General features: G+C 38.6%; 2 protein-coding genes and 1 pseudogene across 2 annotated transcripts; 2 read left to right on the top strand and 1 right to left on the bottom strand.

Annotated features, from left to right (window-relative positions):
* Positions 1-1121: 1121 nt before the first annotated feature.
* Positions 1122-2072, top strand: LOC100766198 (olfactory receptor 2AG1). The gene has a single exon (XM_027404997.1). The coding sequence runs from the start codon at positions 1122-1124 to the stop codon at positions 2070-2072; it is 951 nt and encodes a 316-aa protein (XP_027260798.1).
* An 8948-nt stretch (positions 2073-11020) lies between these two features.
* On the top strand, positions 11021-11971 carry LOC100765613 (olfactory receptor 2AG1). Its single transcript, XM_027404998.1, has one exon. The coding sequence runs from the start codon at positions 11021-11023 to the stop codon at positions 11969-11971; it is 951 nt and encodes a 316-aa protein (XP_027260799.1).
* A 6622-nt stretch (positions 11972-18593) lies between these two features.
* Positions 18594-18862, bottom strand: LOC118238460 (annotated as a pseudogene).
* Between the last annotated feature and the right edge of the window lie 855 nt (positions 18863-19717).

The raw sequence follows: 19717 nt of genomic DNA, 5'->3' as shown, positions 1-19717 counted from the left end.
GACACTACCCAAAGAGTGTTAGCTGCCTAGCTGCCCCATCTGTCTTCAGAGAACATCTCTAGATGAAAGGAAGGGATAGAGGCCCTGACAACTGATATTGTAAGAATTCATCCTGTACATACTGAAACAACTTAGTAAAACAAACCAATTAGGTACCGCTGAAAAACCACTTCTGTCCTTCTCTGTACTGAATATCCTCTATCTTCATGCAGCTGAAGAGAAGTAGAGGTGGTTAGGCAGCTAAACCTCTCATCACCTGAGGTAAGAAATTTGCCTTTAATTAAATGTGTAACCTGTTATCATGTTATGGAAATATAAAGTCCAAATCAGAACTTAAAGATGTAAAGTATGCAGGGCAGTGATGGCGCACATCATTAATCCCAGCACTTGGGAGGCAGAGTAAGGTGGATCTCTGTGAGATTTCGGCCAGCCTGGTCTACAGAATGAGTGCCAGGACAGCCAGGGATACACAGAGAGACCCTGTCTCAAAAAAAAAAAAAGATTTAATGTATCAGAATTGCTATTGCTTTGAGTTCCATTGTCTTTTCAATTGCATTATTTTAGGACTGATAAAGGCAAGTTTAGGGCCCATGAGTACATTCACCTGCTTTGTTTTACATACACAGTTTTTAATACTGTGGTCATAGTATTAACAGGTTTGCCATTTCACAGGGTTGCCATTTCACAGTGCTTTAGTAATAGAAATGTGGGCTGTGCTCTACCAGGACATTTATGTGCAGTGATGTACTAGTATACCTTTTTGTGCTCCTTACTGGTATTTCTACAAGTGCTGATGCCATCCATCTGTCAGTTCTGCACCATGTACATGTCTGTAACAGTACATCTGTGTACAGCTGTGCTCAGAAATCTGTGTGTTCTGCTTTATGATATTAAAATCCAGAGATGAGTCCTTCCTTTCCAGTAGTAACTTTAATATCCATCTTCAGAAGTTTTATTAAAACACAAAAGTCACAGATTTGAATGTCAACAAGGAAAGTTATTTATACACAAGAAAGATAGCATGTTATTACTGGAGTCTCAAGGTGGTAACATAAAAACTAGGTCTACATTAATAAAACTTCATTGACTCATCTGTTTCTAGGCAACGAAAGATATTATAAATGGAATTCTGGAACTCCACCTTGGGAAGTGGCTTCATCTTGGTGGGGATTCTGGATGACAGTGGATTTCCTGAACTGCTCTGTGCCACAATCACAGCCCTGTACACATTGGCTCTGACCAGCAATGGACTGCTGCTCCTGGTCATCACCATGGATGCCCGGCTCCATGTGCCCATGTATTTCTTGCTTGGGCAGCTCTCTCTAATGGACCTCCTCCTGACATCAGTCATCACTCCCAAGGCTATCATGGATTTTCTTCTCAAAGACAATACTATCTCCTTTGGAGGTTGTGCCTTTCAAATGTTTCTAGAACTGGCACTAGGTGGTGCAGAGGACCTCCTTCTGGCTTTTATGGCTTATGACAGGTATGTGGCCATTTGCCATCCTTTGAATTACATGATCTTCATGAGGCCAAGTGTCTGCTGGTTTATGGTAGCCACATCATGGATTCTGGCATCCCTGATGGCCCTAGTATTTACCATGTACACTATGCAGTATCCCTTCTGCAAATCTAGGCAGATCAGACACTTGTTCTGTGAGATCCCACCATTGCTGAAGCTGGCTTGTGCAGACACCTCCTCATATGAGCTCATGGTTTATTTGACAGGTGTTTCTGTGTTGATTCTCCCTCTTGCTGTTATCTTGGCCTCCTATGTGCGAATTCTTTTTAGTGTACTCCACATGCCCTCAAATGAAGGCAGGAAGAAAGCTCTAGTCACCTGTTCTTCCCACCTGATTGTGGTTGGAATGTGGTATGGGGGTGCTTCATTCATGTATGTTCTTCCCAGTCAATTCCATAGTCCCAAACAAGACAATGTCCTCTCTGTTTTCTATACTATTGTCACCCCGGCTCTGAATCCCCTTATCTACAGCCTGAGGAATAAGGAAGTCACTGGGGCTTTAAGGAGAATTCTTGGAAAACATTTGTTGCCAACACAATCTACTTTCTAGGTAATTCTTTCTAATAGCTACCTCCTAACTTTCTCCTCAAAGTCAGATTTTAGCTATGAATGTAATACTCCTGGTTAAATCAAGTCATTATCAAGTGTATCAGAATCAACAGATACACTTGATACTGACTTGATTTAACCAGGAGTATTCTGATAGGAACAAAACTACTCTTGTTAAACACTATGTGAACCTTTTCTCCATGAGATATTTTATAGGATAATTACCCAGATAGAAACTCTATACATATTTATGTGAATTATTCCATTTTGGATTCAGGTAATCATCTGACATCTTAGTGAATTATGGCAATATAAATGGTGTCTTCACCTGTTGGCACACTAGGATTTTTTTCCACCTTATTTTATGGTGGTCTTACAGAGCAATGATGGAGTGCTCAGGTCTGATGTTACAGTATAGAGGATGGAATTCAGTTCCCCACACATGCATGTATAACTGTGAACATGTACACAGCCTTTTGAACCAAGGTGTTTAAGTTACAAATTTGCTGTAATAAGACACATATTTCATAGCTTTTTAGTGAGGGCCGACAATACACATAATTTCAGTGAGGATTCTAGAATATGATGAATACAACATCAGTTTTAACAGTTACAAGACAAGACAAAATGGCACTGAAAGTTGTAAGTGGTAGTATATGATGTTACATTAGATGTTTTGTAAAATAACTAGCTCCTTTGTTGCTTTTAAAAATGATCACTCCCCTTGCTGGGGCTTTTGTGTGGCTTGAGCTTGCACAAGTCTCATGCATACTGTCAACACCACTGTAAGTTTCAATGTGCAACTGTTCTGCTGTTTCTGCAAAGCACTCTTTCTTTGTAACCATCCATCTCCACTACCCTCCACAGTTTTTCTACCCACTCTTCCACAATAATGTGGAAGGGAATGTAATATAGATGTTTTAATAAATGCTGACCATTCCATAGTCTCCTGTTCTCTGTACCTTAGATAATTGTGGGTCTCTGTGTTAATTGATATCTACTTAAAAAGGAATATATTCTGATGAGGTTAAATAAATGCATGGTTATATAAATTTAAATCAGTTTAGTGGTTTAATAATCTCTCTTCATCAGAATAATAATAATAATATGTCCTCTCATAAGCCCTATGAGTTGTCTAGCCACAGATTTTTATCCCAATAAATGTGCCATGTGAAAACTGAATTTTATGGAGTGAGACTTAAATCCAGTCCAAAATTTCTTGGTTACTCTCATGACTTTCATGGCACTATTGCACAAGTAGGCATGTCTTATCAGGCAGGTCATCATCATAGCTTACAAGATCTAACATAAGCTAAGACTGATAATTCCTTTCTCTCTGTTTTACTATACTGTCATTAATAAAGCCAGACATTAAAGAAACTTTCAGGTCAATACCAGTTTTATTTCTCCTTGTTGTATAATCCAAGGATGAGGTGTCTTTAATAACCAGTTGTTGTCATAAAGTTCTGGAGGGCAACCAAGAGCAACAGCAGTACCAAGCAATATGGGACCTTATTGGCCAATAACTACAACATAGATAATCCATTCCTAGCACTGGGCTTTTTAATTTGTTAGCCTCTGGTATCTAATAGGGGGTATCTAATACCTGGATGCCTTAGTTAGTGTTTCTATTGTTGTGAAGAGCCACCATGACCATGGCAACTCTTATAAAGGAAAGCACTTAAATGTGGCTAGGTTATAGTTCAGAGGTTTAGTCCATTATCATCATGGCAGGAAGCATGGTGGTATGCAGATATGATGCTGAGAGTTCTACATCTGAATCTGAAGGCATCAGGAAGAGAGAGTCACACTGGGTCTTGCCCGAGCATCTGAAATCTCAGATACCATCCCCAGTGACACATTTCCTGCAATAAGGGCACTCCCTATGGGCTTGCAGGGGCCATTTTCATTCAAAACACCACATTCTACACCCTGAACTCCATGGGCTTACAGCCATATAATAATGCAGAAATGAATTCAGTCCAGCTTTAAAAGACTCCATAGTCTATCACAGTCTCAATCCTGTTCAAAAGTCCAATGTCTCTACTCATGCAATCTCTTAACTGTAATCGTCTATAAATAAAAATGAAAAGCAAATCACACACTTCCAACATAGAACGCCACAGGATATACATCATCCAAAAGGGAGGAAAGGGGGAGCACAGATGAAAGCAAAATGGAAAACCACCTGGGAAAACTCCAAATTCTGCATCCCCATGTCTTATGTCAAAGCACTCTTCAGATCTCCAACTCTTTTCAGTTTTGTTGACTGCAGCATACTTCTTTTTCTTGGATTGGTTCCACTCCCTGTTAGCAGTGTTACTTGGCATGTATCCTACAACTTTGGTGTCTCCAATATCTGGGGGTCCCCAAGGTAATGCAGGTTTCACCTTCACAGTTGTACACAATGGCCTTCCTAGGCCTTCATGCATGGACACCCCTGCCACACATCTTGCCTCAACAGCATTCCTTAGTCAAGGAGGGAGATTCCATAACCCTTTTATAGCCTCAACTCTAAAGCCAGAACCACATGGCTGAACCTCCCAAGTTCTGCTGTTTGCTGGGGCTGGAACTTTGCCCCTTATTCAAATACATTTTCACCATCTTCTTATTTATGATTTATTTCACTGCCTAAGCTTGCCTATCTTGGAACTCCCTCTATAGACAATGCTGGGCTTGAGCTGAGAGATCTGCCGGCTTCTGCTTTCTGAGTACTGGCATTAAAGATGTGCACCTCCATTCCTAGCCCTACATTTTTCTTTAATTCCTTTTCACTTTTCTTTATTTCCTTTTCACACATTGGAAGCTTAGATGGGTGGAATCTTGCTATGAGTTTGCCATTCCTTTTATTCTACTTAGCATCAGTCCTTTCTTTAATCTGTTTGCATTTCCTGGTACTCCTTTTCTCCCTTGTATTTTTCTGTGCTCACATTACTCCTTTTCATTATATATCTGCATAAGACTGGCCACAAGTAACTGCTAAACACAGTCAATAGTAGGTTTTTTTGGAAATGTCCTCTGTCAAAATTATTAATGCATAACTCTTCAGTTTTGCCGGGCAGTGGTGGTGCATGCCTTTAATCTCAGCACTCAGGAGACAGAGGCAGGCGGATCTCTGTGAGTTCGAGACCAGCCTGGTCTACAAGAGCTAGTTCCAGGACAGCCTTCAAAGCCACAGGGAAACAAGGTCTCCTCACTGACACCCACATTCATGGGGTCTGGATCAGCCCCATGCTGTTTTCCCAGCTATCAGTCTGGGGACCAAGAGTTTTCCCTTGTTCAGGTCAGTTGTTTCTATGGGTTTCACCAGTCTAGTCTGGACCCCTTTGCTCATCACTCCTCATTCTCTGCAACTGGATTCCAGTTAAGTTCAGTGTTTATCTGTGGGTGTCTGCTTCTACTTCCACCAGCTGCTGGATGAAGGTTATAGGATGGCATATAAGTCAGTCTTCAGTCTGATTATCAGGGGAGGGCATTTAAGGCAGCCTCTCCTCTGTTGCTTAGAATGTTAGTTGGTATCATCTTCGTAGATCTCCAGACATTTCCCTAGTACCTGATTTCTCTTTAAACCTATAATGTCTCCCTCTATTATGGTATCTCTTGTCTTGCTTTCCTCTATTCTTTCCCCTATAAAACCTTCCTGCTTCCTCATGTCCTCCCCACCCCTCCTCTTTTCCCCTTCTCATTCTCCTAACTCACTCTTCCCTTCCCCCAAGCTCTCAATTTGCTCAGGAGTTCTTGTCCCTTTCCCCTTCTCCAGAGGACCATGTATGTCTCTCTTAGAGTCCTCCTTGTTTCCTGTCTTCTCTGGCAGTGTGGATTGTGGGCTGGTAATCCTTTGCTCTATGTCTAAAATCCATATATGAGTTGGTACATACCCTGTTTGTCATTTTGTGATTGGGTTAGCTCACTCTGAATGGTTTCTTCTAGTTCCATCCATTTGCCTGTGAATTTCAAGATTCCATTGTTTTTTTTTTTTTTTTCTGCTGAGTAGTACTCATTGTGTAAATGTGCTTCTTTTGGGTATATGCCTAAGAGTGGAATTTCTGGATCTTGTGGCAGACTGATTCCCATTTTCCTGAGGAGTAACCATACTGATTTCCAAAGTGTCTGTGCCAACTTGTAAATTCATACAACAAGGACATCTGTAATATCCAGAACCTGGAAGCATCCTAGATGCCCCTCAACTGAAGAATGGATAGAGAAAATGTGGGATAAAAAGGTAGATTGTTGAGTCTACTTTTGAACAACCACTAGTCTAAATATTTGCATTGGTATGGATGTTTGTATATTTATACAAATTTAAGGTTATTTTTGTTATAGTGTATATATGTTTCTATTCTTGTTTTAGGTATTGTATCTATGCAGCTCATTTAACATTGTAATATAAAGTTTTAGTCCTTGAAAGCTATTTAGAATAATGAGAAATACAGGTTAATAGTCATCTACAGCAATCGAACTTTAATCATGTTAGGTATGTTTTTAGGATATGCCAGGGTCCGGCCTATATCAGTCCCATGCTACAGAGACCATCTATTCCAGACTGATATCTTTGGGGCTGCGATCAGAACCAGCCGAACAGCCCAGGGTCCATCCCTGAGTGGAGGATTGTGGAAACTCCTAGCTATCCAACGGCATTAAGGATGAGACACAGACTTCTTGTCATCTCAGGAGTACTCTCAGTCCATGCTGGAGTCGATGGTTTATTCAAGCATCTTCTTAAATAGCTATAGAGCTGATATCAAATATTTCCTTTAATCCCAGAGACACCCCTAAAACTGCACATCCTCACTAGTCCCTTACTAGTCTCCAGGCACATTCCACCGGCCCCCATGATGGGTATGCATTCACCCAGGGGCCTAGGTTTAAGAACCATTCCCCCCTAAGGCCAGGCATCAGGAGGTAATCAGCCAGCATCTGATCCTCCTGGAATTGAGCTGAGGCTTCCATTCCAAAATATCATAATTGATATTTGGGCCCTGACAAAGATGATACAGACTTATATTTTAGATAGACAGGTGATCTTCAAAGACTTCAAAGACCTACAGAATGTTTTTAATAACATAAGGTTTTTATGACAATGAGACATATCTACTCCTGGCAGTATTAACTTATTTTTAAAAAGATCATGGGCATCTAAAACCCTCCTTATGGAGTTTGCTTTCATTTGTGGCAAAGTTAGACACTTTGCAAAGAAACTGCCTTTGCTTTGACATCTGCCAATATGCTGTCCAAACTGGACAAGCAGGACACAAATGAAAGTGACTCACAAAGTTTGCTAAGACAGCATGCTTCCTGTCATTATGATAATGAAATAAACCTCTGAAGTGCAATAGAAACCCTAACTAAGACAGAAGTTAGTACTGGGGACTTGCATTTCCATGATGACTAAGTATGTTGAGCATCTCCTAAGTGTTTGTTGGCCACTTGAGATTCCTCTGTTGAGAATTCTCTGTTTAGATCCGTGCCCCATTTTTAAATTGGATTACTCGGTTTGTTGAGGTCTTGTTTCTTGACTTCTTTTTATATTTTTGGAAATCAACCCTCTGTCAGATGTGAAGTTGGTGATGATCTTACTCCTTTCTATAGACTGCTGTTTTGTCCTTTGATGAGGTCCTTTGCCTTATAGAAGCTTTTCAACACTTATTAATTGTTGATCTTCCTGCCTGAATTGTTGGTGTTCTGTTCAAGACACCAAGTTGTCTCCTATGCCAATGCATTCAAGGCTATTCCCCACTTTTTCTTCTATCTGGTTCAGTTTATGTGGTTTTATGTTGAGGTCTTTGATTCACTTGGACTTGAGTTTTGTGTACAGTCATAGATATGGATCTATTTGCATTCATCTACATTCTGACATCCAATTAGACCAGCACCATTGATTGAAGATGCTTTCTTTTTTCCATTGTATATTTATGGTTTCTTCATCAAAAGTCAGGTGTCCAGAGGTATATGGATTTAATGCCGAGTCTTCAATTCAGTACTATTGATCAACCTCTTTGTTTTTGTGCCAACACCATGTGGTTTTTTATTACTGTTGATCTGTAGTACAGCTTGAAATCAGGGAGGTGATACCTCCAAAAGTTTTTTTATTGTATAGGATTGACTTATCTACCCTGGGTTTTTATGTTTTATATAAAGTTGAGTATTGTTTTCTCAAGCTCTGTAAAAAATTAAGTTGGAATTCTGATGGAAATTGTTTTGAATTTTTAAATTGCTTTTGGTTAATCTTACCAACCCATGAGCATGGGAGATCTTTCTAGCTTCTGATATCTTTTCTAATTTCTTGCCATAAAGGTCTTTCACTTAGAGTTACACCAAGATATTTTATATTATTTGTGGCTATTTTTTAATCATCCCACTTATCAGACATTTTTTAGTTTATTTTGTATCTAGACACTTTGCTGAACGTGTTTATCAACCATAGGCGTTCCTTGGTAGAAATTTTGGGTCACTTATACATACTACTATATCATCTACAAATATTGATACTATGCTTTCTTTTTCCTTTCCAATTTGTATCCACTGACCACCTTTAGTTATATTATTGCTCTATCTAAAACTCCAAGTACTATATTGAATAGATATGGAGAGAATGAACAAGTCTGTTTAGTTAGAAATTTTTAAATGGGTTGCCAAATAAAAGTAGTGAGTTTTTTCTCTAGGACCTATGGCTTATCTAATCTACAGCTCTTGGTTAATTTAGCAGTCTCTGGTATGTGCTCCATGTCATGGGATGTGCCTTTAATATAATTTTTTAAAAGTCCTTGATTATTTCCTCAATATTTGTGCCTCTATTAAGCCATGTTTCCCAGTACCATGAACACTAGTCAGTAGGGGGAACTTCTTATTGGGCACCAGCTTAATTTCTCCATGTTCAGTGTTTCTGTATTTTGCTGGTTTTGATTTTCATTTTGGTTTGTTTGGGGGAGTGGTTTGGAGAGAGAGAGAGAGAGAGAGAGAGAGAGAGAGAGAGAGAGAGAGAGAGAGAACATGAAGCATGAAACTAGGTAGGTAGTGAGGTAGAAGAATTTAGAAGGAGAATAAGGTCAAAATGTATAAAACTTGAATTCTTTACAAAGTAAAATTTATTTCCAGTAATTCTTTTATGATTAAACAAAACTCTGCAAAAGTTAGGTAATACATGCCTGTAATCTCAGCACTCTGTAACCAAAGAGAGTTGGAACCTAAATTGCAAAGAAGAAGAAACCTAGGGCATTAAATCTAATTAAGTGACAGACAGAACACCCCAAGAAAAGTAAGACAGGAAATACACCTTAGAGGATTCATTAGCTTGCCATTTGTGAGACCAGCATTTCCAAGGGAAACCTTTTCAGCTGGGAAATGAGTCCCACTGAAGCTATGAACATAGAAAAGCAGAAAGGAGGTGATGGGATCAGAAGACAAGCTTGTTCCTTGAGGAGATCCTGGCTTACACCTGACCTCCAGGAGTTTCAGGTGAGATAGTACAGGACCTTTGACATCTCTTCTAATTTCTATTTTTTCCATGTACCTTTGGTTTCTTCCCATAGATGGCAATAAAAGTAAAGGAAACTGAACATCCAGAGCCAAGAGCAGCCTGTAAACTAATGGGAAGCTAGTGGTGCTCCCTTCATGCCACAGACAAAAAGGAAGCAAAACCTACTACTTCAGATTTGATAATAGAAAAATGATCACCTTAGTTCATAAGAAACAACTGAAAACCCATCAGCTGCCTGACCTGTAACCATTACCATCTCTAGAGCACACTTGCAGATGAGATGAAGGAATACAATGGCCCTGACATCTGATGGTGGACAGACCCCTGACACACCACAGCAACTTAACAAAACAACCCAACCTTCTGATGTTGAATGAAACCACATTTGATCTCAAGTGTAGTGAAGTATCTTCAGTATTCAAGCAGCCCAAGGGAAGCTGAGGTGGTCAGGCAGCTAGGCTTCTTACAACCTGAGGTAACGATGTGTCTCTCTTTTAATGAAATATACAGACAGCTGCTGGAAATGTTGAGCCAAGGAATAGAGTTAAAAGAAAATCCCAAAGTCAGAAGCTACAGAATTACATTTCCTAGGACCTTGGTCTCCTTTTCCCTTTCACCTATTTTTTTGAACACTAAAAAAGGGATATAAGGCTTTGGGTGTTTGAGGATGGGAGATAGTGAGCAGAATAAATCATAGACAAGTAAAGTATGAAATTGTTGAATGGACAAAATTGTCTAAGAAAATTGTTATTGAATACTAAAAAATTGAAAAAGTCAACTGGGACTGTTAAAAATTCTATGTTATAATCTAGACCTGGGACTTCCTATTTTGTAGGAATCTCAGTACAAGACCTTCTAAATGTTGCCGTCCTCAGATAATGATGAAAACCTCCAGGAAACCCTTAAACCAAAGAGATATTTGTTTATGGTTCTCAGATCATTTAACTGTTAAGGTATTAATGGCCACAGCAAAGCCAAGGCAAACTAATATATACATATTAGTTTGTTATTATTGGTTTGTACAAACCAAGCTTTAAACAGCTGAGCCATATCTCCATCCACATACACATAATTAAAAACTAAATCTTAATAAACAAAATGTAAACAAAGCAGTTCTTCATTAAAATCAGTGTAGAGTTTTATATCTAAAATATTTCTATTCAGGAAACTAACTGAAATATTTAAAGTGATTTGTTAAACATTATACTGCAATACCACATGTTAGGATATTTCTTTGATCATAAGACAGACCTTAATTTTTCTAGAAAGATGTTCCAGGTTTAGTTTCCTATGTATTACTTTGTGATATGACTTTCTGATGTTTATGCTACCTATTTTACACATTGATGGATATTTCTAATCATTCTGGGTAGTGCAAGGGGCTATTGTTGTGACAATTGACAATTTGAGTTGATATTAGCAAACCCCCACTGAACCATATGTTTTCCAAGCAGCTAAAGACAGCACACAGAATGGAGGTCTGCAACTCCACCTTGGAAAATGGCTTCATCTTGGTGGGGATTTTGGATGGCAGTGGCTTTCCTGAACTGCTCTGTGCCACTATCACAGCCCTATACTTTCTAGCCCTAACCAGCAACGGACTGCTTCTTCTGGTCATCACCATGGATGCCCGACTGCATGTTCCCATGTATCTTCTGCTCTGGCAGCTGTCTCTCATGGATCTCCTCCTCACATCAGTTATCACACCCAAGGCTGTTATAGATTTTCTCATCAAAGACAACACCATCTCTTTTGGGGGCTGTGCCCTTCAGATGTTCTTGGAACTGACACTGGGTAGTGCAGAGGACCTCCTTTTGGCATTTATGGCCTATGACAGGTATGTGGCCATTTGTCATCCTCTTAACTATACAATATTAATGAGTCACAAAGTCTGCTGGCTGATGATAGCCACATCATGGAGTCTGGCATCACTCAGTGCTCTAGGATACAGCATCTACACCATGCAATATCCTTTCTGTAAATCCCGGCAGATCAGACACCTCTTCTGTGAGATCCCTCCCTTGCTGAAGCTGGCCTGTGCAGACACCTCCACATATGAGCTCATGGTTTATGTGATGGGTGTGACATTGCTCATTCCCCCTCTTGCTGCCATCCTGGCTTCCTACTCACTAATTTTGTTCACTGTGCTCCACATGCCCTCAAATGAGGGCAGAAAGAAAGCTCTTGTCACTTGTTCTTCCCATCTGACTGTGGTTGGGATGTGGTATGGGGGTGCCATAGTCATGTATGTACTACCCAGTTCCTTCCACAGCCCCAAACAAGACAATATCAGCTCAGTTTTCTATACAATTTTCACTCCGGCTTTGAATCCCCTCATTTACAGCCTGAGGAATAAGGAGGTCACTGGGGCTTTGAGAAGAGTCTTGGGGAAAAGGCTATTGTCAGTGCAGTCTACATTCTAGTTAGCTCCAATAGCTGCCTTCTAAACTTTCTTTTTCCCAAAAAATTACAAGACTTCTACTATGAATGAAATACTACTGGTTAAATCAAGAGAATATGTAAAATAAGATTGTTTCTAAAATAAAAAAGAAATATAAAAAAATTAAACAACAAAAAAATCAAGAGAATAAAGTGTTTTTCTAAATAGATAAGTATATGATACAACCAGCTTTCAAAATACTCTTTGAATATTATGAGGTATTTTATAAAATGAAGTTTATTTACACTGCTTAAAGTTATTCTCTATGTCTTTAAAAGTGAGACACCATTTTCCAATGTAACTTCTTAGTTTAGAGGATCAATTTGACTTTATCATCTGGACATAACCCTGAAATTTTAAGTCCTTGTTGGACCAAGAACCTTGAAAATTGGTTTCAAGTAGATAGGTCACACATTAATTGGAGAGGATTCCTAAGAGTTCCATAAACGTTAAACCACCTAATCTTGACCAAAAAATATAATATTGACAATAACTAATTTCTTTGAGAGTTGGTGGAAGTTATATTTTGTACATTATCTCTTTCTAATCATCAGTGTTTATGGATGTTCTGATATGTATCACAATTCAGAGTCTCTCTGTGTCTCTGTCTCTGTCTCTCTCTGTGTGTGTGGGTGTGTGTATGTGTGTGTGTGTGTGTGTGTGTGTGTGTCTGTCTGTCTGTCTGTCTGTCTCTGTCTATCTGTCTGTGTGTTCTCTTTTGATTTTTCTTTCTCTTTCTTTTAGTGATGGGAATTGAAACAAACACTTACCATTCTAGCCTGTGAATATTGAAATCAAAGAGCAGGATGAGACAGCACATTCCCATTTTTCCTAACATGTATTAAAGTGTCTCAACAATCACAAAGAATACATGTTTACTCTTATTCTATACATAAATATTTCATAATCTGTACATATGTCAAAATATCCTGTCTTACTCTGAGTACATTCACACTTTTTATAGTTTTTGTGTTGAGATAAAACAGCAGACAGGACTGTCATCATCAAGAATACAATTCACAACCAATGCTTCCATCGACATTTGAAAAGGAACCTGTTGACATGCTATTGGTAGATTTATAATCTATCACAGGTAATTTAGAAATCAGTATGAGGTTTTCTCAAAGAAAACTAGCAATAGGTAAGTGAAGAATTTGAAGGGTAAAATATATTAAGATTTGAAAATTAAGGGATAGGGAAAACGTGATTTTCTTGATAATTTAAATATGCAGTACTATGTGATTAATATTACTATTTATGGAAATTGTGTCTTAAAAAGAAGAAAATATCATTATAACTCCTTCATTTATAACACTAAAAATACTTCTTATTAAACTGGGCTCATAGAAGCTAAAAATACAGCAGTGGTGACAAAAGGCTGGGGAGATTTGTAGGTAAGGGAGAACAGGGAAACGTTAATCAGTGGGTGCTTAGTCACGGCTGAATACCAGCAAGAGTTTATCCATTGCTACTGAACCGAACTATGAGGATAGATTAAAATAACATTTAATCCATTCCAAAAGCCAGAAAAAGAATTTGAAAGTTCAAATCACAATGAATCAATAAATGTGAGAGAAACATACTTAACTTGATTTAAATATTATACAGTGGCTACATGTACAGAAATGAAACATGATATATCACTAAGATGTAAATGTGGTTTGTTCTTTTTTTAACGTAACAGATAAAACAAGCAAAAATTAAGTTTTTTAAAAAGATAAATTGAAGTTAGTATATTGGAAATAAGTATTGTACGTGAAATATGACACTGAATTAAACAACTTTCCTTCCATTTTTGATGCTGGCATTATCTTTACTAAGTTGATATGTTCGTGTGCAAGTATTTTCACCTGTTGGTACACAATGATGTGCTTTGCGTTCTATGGTGGTGATACAGAGTACTGGTGAAAAGCCTCTGGTCAGCTGTTTCAACACAGGTTGAAATTCAATGCAGCTAACTTTCTTGTTTAACTTGGAACTTGTACTTAGTATTTTTGAATAAAACTCCTGGAAACTATAAATTTCTGGTGACAAAAGACCTATTTTACAACGTTGTGGAGAGGAAGAAAAATTGTAAGTATATTGAGTGAGGCAATATTAAATAGAATTTAATATGTGATTAAATTCTAACATCTATCTTTTATAAGAAAAAAGCACCCTGGAAATTGTAATAGTGTATGATAGCACATGGGTGTTTTGCAATGTAACTAGCTATTTAATCACTGCCATAAAATGCTATTTATTGCAGGTCTTTATATGTTTTTATAGTAATTAGCAATGGTAATCTCTCATGTATATGACTAATCTTCTCCCTTAGTAAAAATCTCATGAATAGTTATACATAACTCAGGGTTAAAATCACCTGAATAACTTTGGAATTACATGAAAACTGGTTTTTATGAAACTGTTAAGCATTTTACAATTTATTTCACATTAAAGTTTTTTAATGTATATGTGGCAACAATATATCATTCAATTTGTATAACTTACATTTTTCTTATTAATATTTTTACAACTCCAAGATTGAAGACATAGATACTATGGTTATTATAATGTTGGTTATAATTTCTATTCCAGTGTACCACTCGACATTAAAATATATGATGGGAGTATATTTTCTTTTCAGTATACAGTAGCTGTTTATTTTATTTTTTGTTGTTTTGTACATAATTAGAAGTGGAAGCAATATAAATACACAGACTTCTATATCTGTCTTTATGATGCTGTGTTCTTTTTTGTTTTTTCTATTAGTTTTTGTTTAAATTAAAAGCAATCTTATTTTACATACCAATCCCAGTTCTCTCTAGTTCTTGTCCTCCCACCGACCCCACCATGTCCCCCATCACACATCCCCCATCCACTCCTCAGGGAGAGTGAGGCCTTCCTATGGGAGATAATCAATGTCTGACACATTATTTGGGTCAGGACTTAGGCGTTCCCCTGTACATCCAGGCTGAGAGAGTATCCCTCCATAGGGAATGGTCTCCCAAAGCCCATTCATGCACTAGGGATAAATACTGGTTCCCCTGCCAGAGGCCCCATAATGCTCAGACCCCCCCCCCAGGGAATGCAAATTTGTATAGCCAAGTTGGAAATCAATTTAGCAATTTTTTAGAAAAATGGGAATCAGTCTACCTCAAGATCTAACAATTCCACTCTTAGGCATATACCCAAAGAATACACATTCATACCACAAGGACATCTGTTCAGCTATGTTCAAACCACCATTATTTGTAATACCCAGAACCTAGAAGCAACCTAGATGCCCCTCAACCAAATAATGGATGGAGAAAATATAGTACATTTATACAATGGAGTACTACACAGTGGGGGAAAAAACAATGAAATCCTGAAATCCACAGGCAAATGGATGTAACTAGAAGAAACCATCCTGAGTGAGGTTACAAAGACAGAATGCAGAAAGCAGAAAGACAAATATGGTATGTACTCACTCACAAGTGGATATTAGACATAGAGCAAAAGATAACCTACAATCCACAACCCCAGAGAAGCTAGGAAACAAGGAGGGCCCTAAGAGAGACATACATAGACCCCCAAGAAGGGGAAAGGGACAAGATCTCCTGAGTAAATTGGGAACACAGGGGAGGGAAGGAGGTAGGAGAAAGAGGAGGGGATAAGGGGAAGGGGGAGAACATGATGGATCAGGAAGATTGAGTTGGGGGAAGAACAGAGAAGGAGAGCAAGGAAAGGAATACCTTAATAGGGGGAGCCATTATGGTGTAACAAGAAACCTGGCACTAGAGAAATTTCCAGGAATCCACAAGGATGACCCCAACTAAGAACCTAAGCAATAGTGGGGAGGCTAACTTAAATGCCCTTCCCCTGAAATGAGGTTAATAACTACCTTAAATGCCTTCATAGAGACTTTACCCAGTAGGTGATGGAAGCAGAAGCAGAGATTCACAGCTAAGCACTGAGCCCAACTCCTGGAATCCAGTTGTAGAGAGGGAGGAATGATGAGCAAAAGGGTCAAGACCATGCTGTGGAAAACCACAGAAACAGCTGACCTGAGCAAGTAGGAGCTCATGGGCCCCAGTCTGCTGGGGAACCAGCATAGGACCAAAATAAACCCCATGATGGGAGTTTTTAAAAAGTAATTTTTTTTCAGGGATGGAGCCCCTGATAGGCTATCTATACCTTATAGATTGTTCTATACCCATGCACATACAGAAAATAATAGACATACTCAGAGAATTCAAAAAGAGTGGATGAATTGTGAAGAAAAAGCATTGCAGTGGGTAGGGGGTGGTTTGGAGAGAAGAGAACAGGAGATGGATTTTATAAAAATGCTTTCTATGAATGCATGAAATTTTCAAGAAAAAATTATAAAAAAACAGTAAAAAATGAAAGCTAGGAAAAAACTATATATTGTAAGATAGTCATGTTTTCTTCTAATTGTGCTTTACTACTTCTTATTATGATTACTTTGGAAAAAAATTTTTTTGCAAATATTGTTTATATTACTGAAGCTGGTACTGACTATGTCCCTTAAAAATCCATGTCCCAAGGCAAAAAGTAAACAGATTCAAAAGGACCAGTATCTGTTGCTACACTTCTGCATTTTAGAAACTTTTTTGTTTATTTTTTTTACTTTTATACTTTTATTTTTTAAATTTATTCTTCTCTCATACAGTGTACTGTAATCATAGCCTCCTCTCCCTCCACTCCTCCCAGTTCCCCACTTCCCATCTCCCCCAGATCCATTGTTCCTCATAATTTCCCTTCAGAAAAGAACAGTTCTCAAAGAACTATGAACTGAACATGACATAACAAGATGCAATAAAACTAGACACATACTCTCATATCAAGGCTGAGTGAGACAACTAAACAGGAAGAAAAAGGTCTCAACATCAGGGAAAGGAGTCAGGGACAACCCTACTCCCAGTGTTACAAGTTCCAAGCTCTCCAACTACAATGTATATGCAGAAGACCTAGGATAGTATCTTGCCGTCTCCATGATTGCTATTTCAGTCTTGGTGAGCCCTTATGGGCTCTGCTTTGCTGATTCTGTGGGCCTTGTTCTCTGACTCCTACATCCTTCCTCCCCCTCTCCTATGGTGTTCTCTGAGCTCCACCTAATGTTTAGCTGTGGATCTCTGCATCTGCTCCAATTAGGAGCAGGAGGAAGCCTCTCTCATGGCCAGTTGGATTAGGCACTAATCTAGAAGTATGGCAAAATGTCAATAGGAAGCATTTCCTTGATTTTCCTTTTCCTTTTTCTTTCTTTCTTTTTTTTTAACCAGTAATATGAACATGTTGTAAGTTGAAGTTTTTGTGCCTGTGTTGGAGTTCCAGTCAAACTACTGAAAGACTTGCCTGGTTACAGAACACGACCAGTTTAGGCTCTGTATCCTCCTTTACTAGGAGTCCTTCCTAGGTTCAGCCTCATTGGTTCCAGGAAGTTTCTACTGAATAAAGTTTGCATGTCTCAAACCAAATGTCCCACAGTTCCAGTCATCTCTTCCCATACTCTGAAAAACCCCTATCTCCCACTGAAAATCACAATCTAGGATGCAAATTCATGCTGGAACTTCAGGGCCAATTGGAAGGTCATAGAAAAGCTCACACAAGTAAATCTTTCTATCATCATAAGCCTGAAAATGCATAGTCCCGAAAAAAGCAGCCTCACTGTGTACATATGTGACATTTGTAAAATAAGGGCAATATTAATGGAGCTGAGGTCTATTGGCCAAAAAAACAGCAAAACAAAAACAACCGGGAATGAATATTGAACACAAGATTTCTTTTTTTTCAGTTTTTAAAAGATAAAATTTATAAATTTAATTAATTAATTAATTAATTAATTTTATACTCCAACTGCAGTTTTCTCTCCCTCCTCTCCTCTCAGTTTCTACCCCACACCCCACTCTGATTCACTCCTCCTCCAATTCTGTTTAGGAAAGGGCATGTTTCCCATAAGTGTCAACAGAATATGGCATATCAAGTTGCCGGAAGACTAAGTATCTCCCAATGTATTAAGGCTGGGGCAAGGTAACCGAGTATGAGGAGTAGGGTCCCAAAAGTCAGTAAAAGAGTCAGAGACATTCCCTGTTCTTGTTGTTAGGAATCCCACAAGAGGACCTAGCTATACAACTGTAACATATGTGCAGAGTGCCTATGTCATTCCCATGCAGGCTCCCTGGTTGTTGATTCAGTCTCTATGAGCCCCCATGAGCCCAGGTTAGTTGATTCTGTGAGTTTTCTTGCGGTGCCCTTGGCCCCTCTGCCTCCTATAATCCTTTCTCCCCATTTTCTACAGGAGTCACTGAACTTTAATGTTTGGCTGTTGGTCTGCATCTGTTTCCATCAGTTGCTGGACAAAGCCTCTCTGATGATATTGGGTTAGGCACCAGTCTGGTACAGGAAACAGTCAGTTCAGGCTATGTATCTGTATCTGTTATTGGTAGGAGTCTTAGCTGGGATCATCCTGAACACAAGATTTCTAAAGAGCTGAATTGCCAGTATTCAATTTTAATTTTGGATACCACATTAAAAAAAAAACTATATTTTAAAACAAAAAAAAGTTGACGGAAAAGTAAAAAATAAAAAGAATTATCTAAATTGCTAAATGACCCCATACATTCCTAATAAACTTCAACCACATCTTCTTTAAGTGTCAATTCTTTCTGAATATGATTATCAGCAATTCTCTGACCTTAAAGAGAAATCTGAGTGAATTCATTGGTTCTCCCTGTTTTGACACTGTGTTTATTTTAGTTTCTTGAGTTGTGCTGTCATTTTAACTTTGAAATGTATCTCAGTTCTATCCTGTCAAATAACTTTGAGTTTATGTATTCTCCCTGCATCTGTCACCTAAGTCCTCAGTTAAAGGTTTTGTCTCCTGGCCAGACATGGTGATGGTGGCTTCACTGGGCGTCTCTGCACCACAGCAGCCTCTAACATGTGGAATGTCACTCTGAGGAAGAAAATTTTTAATATTTTATAGTTTTTTCATGCATTTTATATCTTATATTAACATTAATTAACATTATAAAATGTTAAAAAATTTATATACTTTTAAATTTATGATTCTGTCTTACACTACACCCTGACTACAACCTCCTCTCCCTCCACTCCTCCAAAACCTTCCACCTCCCATCTCCCCCTGATCCACTGCTCCTCCATTTCCCTTTAGAAAATATCATGCTTCCCAGTGATGTTAACTAACATGGAATAACAGGATACAATAAGACTAGGTACAGACCCTCCTATCAAACACAGTAGGAGGCAGCCCAGTAGGAGGCAGCCCAGTGAAAGAAAAATGGTTCTGAAAGCAGGAAAAGAGTCTGAGACACCTCTACTCCCACTGTGAGGAATCCCACAAAACCTCCAAGCTAAACAACCACAAAACATATGCAGAGGACCTAGCAGAGACCCATGTAGGATAAATGATTGATTATGGAGCCAGAGGGGTCCAGGACAACAGAAAAACAAGGCTTATGGATGCTCAGAGAGATTGAAGTGAAATTTTTGTATTTTTACTGGAAATTCATATTTCCTTTTTAAAAAAATTGTTCAATTCTGTACTCTTATTTGTTATTTTTACTTTTAGAAACTGACTTTAGTTCCTTCCCCCTTGGTCGCCTTGACCTCTCCTGAGCCCTACTCCTGCCCAAGGTCCCCATCACCCCAGGATCTCTCTGGGCCTGCAGCTGCATAGAGTGGACTGGCCAGACAGGAAGGACCTCCCTGAGTCTAAAAATAACTC

This window comes from Cricetulus griseus, chromosome 3 (genome assembly GCF_003668045.3).
Source record: "Cricetulus griseus strain 17A/GY chromosome 3, alternate assembly CriGri-PICRH-1.0, whole genome shotgun sequence".
Taxonomy (NCBI): domain Eukaryota; kingdom Metazoa; phylum Chordata; class Mammalia; order Rodentia; family Cricetidae; genus Cricetulus; species Cricetulus griseus.
This window is presented reverse-complemented; position numbering and strand designations above follow the sequence as displayed.

Coding starts and splice junctions, on each gene's coding strand:
- LOC100766198 (XM_027404997.1), top strand. CDS start 1,122: ATGGAATTCTGGAACTCCACCTTGGGAAGTGGCTTCATCTTGGTGGGG.
- LOC100765613 (XM_027404998.1), top strand. CDS start 11,021: ATGGAGGTCTGCAACTCCACCTTGGAAAATGGCTTCATCTTGGTGGGG.